Genomic DNA, 10,292 nt, shown 5'->3' on the forward strand with positions numbered 1-10,292 from the left:
ATTTCAGACAGAATCTGTAAAAGATAATCTTATAACCAAAGTTGTGTTGTTTTCCATTCCTAAACTGGTATTTTGGTTTGGTGAATTTATTTTTATCATTTCTAACTTAAGCAATGTCATTCAGTCACCACTACTAAATATTAAAATAACAGAGCACATTTTTGGAAAGGAAAATTACAGAATTTACTCAAATGCACAAAGCTAACCATCTCAGTCATGACTGAGTGTGCATAAAATACCTGTAGCACAGCCAGGTGAAGTATACAGCCGTTGCTCAACTTCATTTAAAAAAAAAAATCTTGGTATGTGTGTGATTTTTTTTTTTATTATGTATTTTTCATAGGCTAACTCATCCTTTTATAGACAACCTTGAGGAGATTTGAATGTAACACATTAGAAAGCATTTCACAGTTTTTGCATTTTATATGTCCAGCATTAGGACAACTGTAAAGTTGATACCCCTTTAGGGGGATTCATACTCTATGAAAAACATAAATAAAGCTTCAGTTGTACTGATAACGTGAGTTTTTGGAAGAGGGAGTTGTTGGTAAACTTATTGTGATTGCATCAACTTAAAATTTCAAAGTTAACCTAGAATGTAAATACATGGAATATGCCGGGGCGTTTCTTAACTTACAAGCAACTAACAACTTAATTTCTGTTAGTTTGTTTCTTAGTAGTATTGATAGAGCAACAACACTGATTAATTTCTGCAACATTGGTTTTTAATTTTGTTGTTCAAGTGCTTTTCACCGTATCTGTGCTACTGACTCATACTGCTTGGTTGCTTTGTTTGAACCAAAAGGAGTATGTAGAAATAATGGTATAAAATCTTGCAGTTTGTCATTATTTAGCCTTTCCTACATGGTAGCTAACACTGGAAAACTGTGGGTTTTTGCAAGTGACTTGTCCTGAACTTGGTGCCACCTGTATTATTATGATGATCAGTAAACTTTCATGAAATCAGTCAGAATGGTGGATTCTTAAAACGTATTTACATCTTAAAATAATAAAAAATTCTGTCTATAACTTCTATGCAATCTTAAAGTAGGACTATTTTTACAGTGTTAGAATTTGTTCTTCTTTCTCATATTTGGCTAAAACAGAAAGGTGTACTTGAAGAATGATTGTACAAATGGCTTGGATTTGGATGTGCTGACTGTGGTTGAGACATGTTAGAAAATAAGATGTGCAAAAATTTTTTTCTGCATCAGCATAGTGGTTAATCTTGTGGGCTTTTTTCCCCCATGGTACCAAATTTCAGACAGAAGCACAAAAAAATAGTGGAGCAATTATAAAATTCAGTAAAACATATCCAAAACTTTTTTTTTTCTTACACGTGACAGGTATACTCATTAAAGATATAAAAATACCTGTCACACATTTTGCCATATGGCCTTTTGCTATATGTTTTAGGGGGTTTCAGATAGATCGTGTGCATATACAGTCAGTGTATCTGTTGATTGTGCAGTTATCACTGAAGAATCCTGCATTTATTTGCAGTAATTCCAGGAACTGTAATATTAATAGGAACGTGCATGCAGTGACAGAAGAAATCTGATTTCCTTTCTCCAGATTTATTGAAGAAAATGGTATCTTAAAAACCTCTGAAGTAATAGCGAGATATTCAACAGCAAAATACATTTTTAAATTGCTTGTCTTTCTTTCTTCCCATGCAGAAAGTGTAGACAGCAGCTCAGATTTAATTTTATATTTTTTTCTGTTGTTGTAGCCACAGAGACTATAAAGTTTGTATTTTTTTGCATGCTGTTGCATATATATATATATATAATATATCTGAATTTTTAATTTTACAAAAAATCCTCATTTTAAGAAAGTGAAATACTTTTAGGATCAAAATAATTTGTCTTTTTTTTACTCAGAAATCAAATCTAAGGAAATAATATTTATCTTTTGTTAAAAGAATGACTCTAGTCATGTAGGTTTTGTGCCTAAACATTTTTAGAATTTCCCATTCCTTGCAAATCTGCTGGTTGAAGTGAAAAAATACTAGATGGTGATGTTTGGATCAAAGACATTTTTAAAAAGCAAAAATTAAGTCTTCAAAATTGCTACATTTCATAAAATAAAGTTACACAACATTCAAAGAGCATGGTTTGTTTGGCTGTATATCTTTAGTTAAAACAAATATTATATAGGAAGACAGTGTATGAACACTAGCTTCAATCCACAGCTTGTGATTTCTGCTGAGAAACACAGTCAGTTTAAAAATTGCATTCTTACAGATTATCTTTAATATTGTCTCCCAATAATTTAAATCTTGTTTAAAAATAGCAAAGAGAAAAAGACATGGTGTAAATAAAAGATTCCAGTGAGCAATAATATTATAATTTTTTTCAAATGAGAGAATAAAATTAACTCTTATCCTAGCAAAACCAGGACAACTTAGATTACCAGATTTTTTTTTTTAAACAGTGGTTGGCTTATCTATTTTTTATTTATATACATATCTATATAATTTTGTATTGCAATTTTATATATGAATTGCAAAATAGAATTATCTTTTAAATAAGATTAATTTATCGTTTTTATTTTATTTATTGATTTATTTTAACCAGGAGTGACAGCTTTCTGAAACTAGCAATTAACTGTTTTTGAAACCAATGTGAGCCAATACAGCACAGGAAAACCTCTGTGTTCCAGACTGAAAGATGTCCAGAGCATTCCACATGGGCCCATGCAATTCTCTTGACACATGCTGCTGCCTGGAAGTCTACTCATCTGTGATCCCTTTTTGTGGGACCCTTTTGTGTAGGGTCTGCAGATGCCCCCTTGCAGAATACTCATCTAAAAATACTGCTAAAATACTACTGAAAGTCAGTCCAAAGTAAAATTGAAAAGCTGTGTAGGAATCTGTGGTTATCTGAGTCACTTCAAATCAAATGTGTGTAATTCAGCAGTAAAAACATTTGGTTTTAGCTATAGCCCTTGAAACTGTAAGTCTTTTGCACTTTCTTTCTGTTGGTGATGTAGAGAAACTAATTTGACTTGCTGTGTGCAGTACTGACAAGTGTAAAAAATACTCACAAAGCACAGTTAACTTTTTTTAATTGAATCACTATGTTCTGTCTCATTTTGGATACTTTATTTCAGTGCTATACAAGTCTCCAAAAGAGGACCTTATTAGAAATCTCGTGCAGACAGTCCTTGCATTGTTCTCATAAATTTGCTGTTGCCTTCTGTTTTCTTTTAATATGTTGTATGTAGCTGTGACCACTTCCAGTGAGCAAACAAACAAATACAGCTAGAGTTAAATTATTTTAATGTGATCATAAAGCCATAGCTTTCAGTATGGGAAGAGTTCACATGGTTATGTTTGCTGCTTATTTATCATCTAGTTACAGTGTAGTTCAGATAACTGAAATATCAAAAGGTTTAATTGATTTATATAAATGCAAAAACATGTTTTTTCTCTTAAAATTACTCTCTCGCCACTAACACTGTACATCGTTTAATCAGACGATGGGTGCTGCAACAACTAATTCAGGAAAACTCCCTGCCCAGTCTTGTGACTAAAGGAAACCTGGGAGCAGTACCTGTGGAGAGAATTCACCGACTAGTGCAGGAGGAAATGAATGTCTGCTCTGAAGCTGCTGGGAGGTATCCAAGCAACTACAATGCCTGGTCCCATCGCATCTGGGTTTTACAGCATTTGGGAAAGCTGACTGTCAAGGTATAATACAATAATGAATAAAGTCTTAAATTTCCTTGTCTAAAAAAAAAAAAATAAAAAAAAAAATTACTGGTTTGCCAAGCAGATCCTGTGACCTGGATGGAGAGTATCATATTAAGTTAACACAGGTAGCTAAAAATGTTTTTGAAGAACAGACAAAATACTGCAAGGAGTATGTTTTGCATTTTTTTCTTGCAACTCTAGGCAGGTGCTGCTCAGCAGAAAGAACAGATTTTTCTTGCCCATGTAAAAAGTTCTGTTTGTCTGTTGGTACTTAGTGTTAATGAACTTGTGGCAGGAGGGCAGATGAAACTCTGTGAGCTGAAATAAAGAAAAGGCATCTGAGAATAATTCTCCTAGCATTAAGCTTGAAATTCCTAACAGATAAAAGAGATAATACATGACAGATATTATTTTGACAGTGTAACGCAGTGTCTTGTTTTGATACCCTTGTTCAGCTTACCTGTGGTTTTGAAATATTGAAGGATTAAGTAAAGACAGAAGGTATTTTGGATAAAGCATAGTAGTGCTTGTATCTAGTTTCTTGAGCTCGAACAGTATCTTTTGACAGCATTTAAACTGAGGGCTGATCAGGCTATTTCAGCTCCAGCAGAGACATCATACATGGTGGCGAATATTTCAGGTCACGTGGTAGTGTCTAAAACATTGAGGCCTGCAGCAAATTGAATTAGTTAATGTGACGTGGTCTAAAATTATACAGGCAGTTTTGTAATACTGTGGGTTCTAAGCTGTTAGGTGAATTCCTTATGAATATTAGGCTGATACAAGCACTCACACTTCTAACTGCAGCTGCTGCATTTTGCCATCCTGTAAGTACATAGGAAGTGAGGGAGGAATTTAGTGGAGGTCGTTGAGTTGATATAGCTGTTGTTTTTGTGTATTATGGGCCAGCTACTGCTAGCAATGGATGTTCATTTTGCTGATGTTTCCTGTTAGTTGTTACCTGATAAACTTTAAAAATAGCTGTATCAGATTGGTAGTAGATAGTGAGTATGTTCCAGACTCCATGAGGGAGACAGCCCAGAATTTGGACTCATTTGCCTAGCAAGTTTTTATAAAAAGTTAGTTACAGAAAACTCAGAAGAATTACAGGGTTGGGATACATTGGAGGTTAGAAGTCTTTATTAAGAGGAAATGGGGGTTTTCACATAAGTCTTTAATTTTTATTTTTTTTTTTTAAAGAAAGGGGAAAAGGATAGCACTGTTAATTAAAACTCATATAATTTCATGCTTTAGTTAACAGTAGTTTGAAGATCAGGATAACACCCTGGATGCTTTTTGTATTTGCTATTCCTTAGTTATTTAAATAAACAGAAAGAATTGCATTGTGATAGAAATAATTCTTCTCTGGGCTGAAATTATTCTGATGGGTTTATTCATTGGCGGCTGTCAGTGCTTTGTGTGACAAGTCACAAGCATGCCTTTGAAGGAAGTGTTTTAAGTTTGTTCGTTATCTGCCTTACCTGCCATACCAGTTTCTGTACTAGTCTTTTTAGGCTGATTACTAAGGAACTGATAATTTTCTCTAGTTTTGTCCAACTGGCTTTTGTTACCTTTGGCAAAATTTCATTGATGCTGCTGTTCTTTGAGTAGTATATTTAACCCACTGGGAAAGCTGCATGTTGACTCTAGGTTTTTTTCAAGACACCACCAGTGCATCTTTTCAGATGGCCTGGCAGGAGATGTTTGGGATGCAGGAAAATTAGGAAAAAGTGTGGAACATAAAAGATATTGAGAATCTTGAGATAAAATTTGTGCCTAGGTAAAACTTTAAAAGGCAGAATTAGAAAGCGATTATTTGCAAGATGCAATGTGAGGAAAAAAGCAAATACAAAGGAGGACAGGGAAACAGCAGACATTACAGATTTTCATAAAAATGCACAGGTTGTTTTCTTGCTTGATGTCTTGTTTTGTACCTTCAGCCATTTGTGTGTTTTGAATATCTGAAAAGAAAGTTGAATTTCACCGAGATTTAAGACTGGAACTGTGCTGAAAAAAATAGCAGGTAAAACAGTCACTGTGATTCTACAGACATTTGGTTTTTGCAAGGTTGCTTCAAATTAGAGTACCCAGTATTATTTAGGGCCTGATATAATACAAACTTTGCCCGTAGGTTGAGGTCGTTTTTATTACGACGTACAAGAAAAGAGAGGCCCAGAAACATAATATATATGTTGTATTATCATTGAAATAAGACTGCTCAGAACAAGTTTATAATTTGTGAAACTGTTGGCCTGCTTGCAAGGATTTGAGGGGGAGGGTTGTTTGTAAAGGTTTAATCCTAATGCTCCTGCAGACTGAATCTCAGTTCAAACTCTGGGAAAAAGATATGAAATATTAGAGGAGAAATTTTTGGCCCTGTAAGAAGATTTTCTCACAGAATATAGAAGTTTCTTCTTTCTCACACTGAACAGTGGAAAACTTTATCTTGTTTGAATATAGAAAACTCAATTTGTTTTTCCTGCAGAATCTGAACCACATTAGCAAGTTTATGTAGCATTTGAATGGTGTTCATTAATATCAATTAAGGATTTTTCAAGTATAGGTTTTTCCAAACCAATGTAATTTTTCTGATATTTGAGTATTTGCCTCAGAAAAGCACGAGAAAGCTTGACCTCAGCTTTCGCATGTGACAGTACAGTTTGCTGATGGGGGGGAAAAACCTGAGCTCCAGACACCAACTGGTAGGTGGGAGTGTAATTACTTGGAGAACCAGAGTACAAGGGTAATATCAGTATAGTCTGTTAAAATTCATACACATCATGATGCTGTAGAAAAATCATGCAGGTACAAAAATAGGATGTAGTTCAGCAACAATGGACAAATGTCTTTGTTTTCTTTAGACAGGAATATTCAACTTCATAATAATAGGATGGAGAGTGACTGATCAGGCCCTACAATGAAAAAACAAGCAAAGAAACAAGTGGTGGGATGATTGTCATGAGGCAACACCTCTCTTGTGTAGTACCCAGAAGACAGACCTATGTTTCTAAGGCACAAAGTAAATTTTCCTGTAGGCATCCCCATGATGCTAGGAATCATTCTATTTGCTCTGTGCAGGGAGTTAGAATGCATAATTAGAATGTTCCCCTGTAACTTTGTAGCTTATAAACACATCAGATTATTCCGAGATCTAAGTTGGACATAATGTGTGTAGAATCACAGTATTCCAGCTGAATAACAACTGGTCTGATTTTTCTGATGTCGCCCTTGAGCCTTATGTTGTTTTTAATAGGCTTTTAAATTTTAGTGTTCAGAAATTTAATAGCAAGCTCAATTCTGCTGAGAAGAAAGAAGCTGATCCTGTGGTTTCAAGTGCAGAATGGGAGATGGGGAGTTTTAGCCCTCTTAAGAATCCTCTGTGTGGGCTGTTATTTAATAGTGCCCTTTAGTTTACTCATCTGTAAAACAAAGACAATGCTGGTATCTCTGTCAAGACCTAAAAAAGTGTGTTGAGCATCTTAGGTAGAAGGTGCTATTTACATCATTTGTATTTGCTCTAATAGCTTCTAGAATGACACACCATGAAAACAGTGTATAACTAGCCTTTTGCATTTCCATGGTTTTCTTTGTGGGAGGCTGTGCCTCTTGTGCTGCAGGAGAAAAAAAGAAAGACAAGTGCCTATGAGAGTTGCTTTGCATCAGCTGCTCCTGTTAAGTCACGTAGGTAGCTTAGAAAAAGAGATTAAAAGCAAGAATATACCAGTAAGGTTATATTCAAAGTCTTTAGAAGGGAATGGAAAATCTCCAGAGGAGGGGTGATGGGAGGAAAGAGGTTAAAGCCTTTAAAGAAATAAAACCGTAGTTCTAATAGAGGAGTAAAAGAAGCTTTGCCCACTAGCCAAACCCACCTGTCTTCCTAGAAATTCTTCTAGAAATCTTCTTCTCAGTGATGCCCAATGGTCGGACAAGGGGCAGTGGGTGTAAGCTGGAACACAGGAGGTTCCGCTTAAACTTGAGAAGAAACTTCTTTACAGTGAGGGTGACGGAGCACTGGAACAGGCTGCCCAGGGAGGTTGTGGAGTCTCCTTCTCTGGAGACATTCAAGACCCGCTTGGACGCCTTCCTGTGTGATCTCATTTAGGTTCCTGCTCTGGCAGGGGGATTGGACTCGATGATCTTTTGAGGTCCCTTCCAATCCCCAACATTCTGTGATTCTGTGAAATAAATTTTGAAGGTTTAAAAACATTCAGAATTAAGAGAAAATTTGTAGATTTGTAGGTGCCAGCACTGTTACAAATACAGCTGCAGTCACCAGTGTATTTACCACAATTACTGTGAAAGCCTTTCTGGGTGTTTACCAATTGCCAAGTCAAGCAACTTAATTATGGACAAATAGTTTTGTATCCCACAGGCTCTAGGACTTGGAACGTGATGTTAATGTTAGTGGTTGACATTCTTTCCTGGAAAATAAAAGTGTAAATTACTTTATTACTTTAATTAATTTTTTTAAAGCAACTCATCTATACTCTTACACCCATAATGCACTAGTCAAAATAAAATCTATTTTAAAATTAAAACACTTAACTACTACCCATGTAGTTTGATGTACCCTTTTATTCCCCCCCACCCTGTAGGAAGGAGTCTGAGACACCTAACTTTTTAGCGTTTGTAAGAAGTGTAATTTCTTTTTGCAGGGATGCCAAGATACTTGTCAGCACACAATGGGAAAGGCTCAGTTAATTATTTCATTTTTCTGTGTGTTTCTTAAACTATTACCACAATGGCTGAAATCCCCAGAGTATACAGAAACAGTGATGGTAAATTTCCTCCTTTATACTGGTTGATAACTGTTGCTTTTTGTTTCAGGTTCTCCTCGATGAACTTTCATCCTCTAAATACTGGGTGTCCATGCATGTCTCAGACCACAGTGGATTTCATTACCGCCAGTTCTTACTCATGTCCTTGATAAGCAGAACTATGACTGACAATAATGTACTGGTACAAAATCAAATGATAAATAAGCAAAACCCTAGCCTTCAAAAGGAGGAGAGTGCAGGGGCAGAAGCTGCCTGTGCAGAGGAGCAGAGTGTGGATGTCCCCTGCCATTTAGAGGAAGAGTTGGAGCTCTGCACTGAACTGATTGATACTTACCCAGGGCATGAGACCTTGTGGTGTCATAGGTAAGAGGACTTGGTTTAAAGAGCGTTCTTCTGATTTGTGAATTGTTCTTTGCCTCATGTTTCCAAACAAATTGTTGTTCTGATTCTAAAACGTACCACTCAATAAAAGATTTCTAAGCTACCATGTCTTACGCCTTTGCAAAACATTCAAGAGCATAATCAGAACTATTGAATGGAAAATTTGATTGAGCTTAAGTATCTTGTTGATGTAAGCTCCACTTGTCCCTATAGTTTGTGCAAGACACAAGATAATGCTCATAATCCTCCTCACACTTAGAATATTTAAAGGGCAAAAAATGGGCACAAGATAGATCAGCAGCAGCAGACCTCTGCTTTGCCAGCTGAGTATATATGCCTGACTAGGTAACAGCAGATTTGCTAAAGTCATACTGACACCTTTTTTGTAGAGTGTGAGCAGTGACAGCAGATTTTTCTGTCTGTCCGTGAGAGAATCTGGTGGGATGGTAAATGAACTGAAGCAACTGAGCAGCAACAGAAGATTATTTGCAGTGCATGACTTTTTTCTTTTTTTTTTTTTTTCTTTTCTTCCTTCCCTTTCCTTTGAAGAAGGCGTGTGTTCTACCTTCAGCACCACCTAAGCAACCAACTTCCTCTTCAGAGTGCAGTGATATCATCTGTGGACAGCAGTGATGAAACTCTGAATAATTCCCACCACAGTCCTGCAACAAGTCACATGGCACAAGCTATGGATGTTGATGGTTTGAATGAATCCAGCAGCAAACAAGGTTATACCCAAGAAACAAAACGCCTGAAGCGTACTCCTGTGCAGGACTCTCTTGGTCCGGAAATGGAATACCAGTTCATTGATAAAGTATTGTCAACTTGTAGGGATGCAGACCAAGCCAGATTTGCTACTGCCTATAGGAAATGGTTAGTTACTTTTTTAGGTCAGTGAAGGAAGAGTTTAAAGTCTTCAGGGCTCTTCTTTTAGTGCAATATTCTCTTTTCAGACACAAATGCATGTCCTGGTTGCAAATGTTAGCTAAACATGTGTTTCTGACTCTTCTAATGGTCAGTCCTAAAGTTCATGTTCAGAGTAGAAGTCTGTCACTTTATTAAACAACTGTCATACCTGTTTGTTAAGCAAATGCTGCTTGTTCTTTATACCCTTTAAGAAATCAGTCTTTGTCAACTTCCTACCATCCCATTTTCTTATTTTTTAACTTCTGCATTAAGGTGGATTCGGAATCATTTGGCTTTTTTTCTTTAAAAAAAAAAAAAAAGTATGAAATGCCTTTGAAACAGTGTCTGGAAAAAGAATAGAAGGCTCTGTTAGTATTGGTTAAACCTGTTTAGAGGTTGTTCCTCTTTACTATGATGGCATCTTGCTAATACCTTACTGGATTCAGACTGTGTTTGGTGAGTGCTATTACTTTTGTATTAGCAACCTTTGGTAGAGCACTGGACTGCAGTGTTTCTTTCTCAAGGCTCCA

At 36.1% G+C, this 10,292-nt stretch overlaps 1 protein-coding gene across 1 annotated transcript in view; it reads left to right on the forward strand.

Moving 5' to 3' along the window:
- The window catches only part of PTAR1 (protein prenyltransferase alpha subunit repeat containing 1), a 25,382-nt gene extending 15,500 nt beyond the window's left edge, over positions 1-9,882 (forward strand). Inside the window, exons 5-7 of the mRNA XM_029086983.1 lie at positions 3,481-3,694; positions 8,525-8,838; positions 9,406-9,882. Coding sequence (XP_028942816.1) covers positions 3,481-3,694; positions 8,525-8,838; positions 9,406-9,754 — 877 coding nt within the window. The 3' untranslated portion in view covers positions 9,755-9,882. The remainder of the gene's footprint in view (positions 1-3,480; positions 3,695-8,524; positions 8,839-9,405) is intronic.
- Positions 9,883-10,292: the final 410 nt, after the last annotated feature.

This window comes from Antrostomus carolinensis, unplaced genomic scaffold (genome assembly GCF_000700745.2).
Source record: "Antrostomus carolinensis isolate BGI_N321 unplaced genomic scaffold, ASM70074v2 scaffold33499, whole genome shotgun sequence".
NCBI lineage: Eukaryota > Metazoa > Chordata > Aves > Caprimulgiformes > Caprimulgidae > Antrostomus > Antrostomus carolinensis.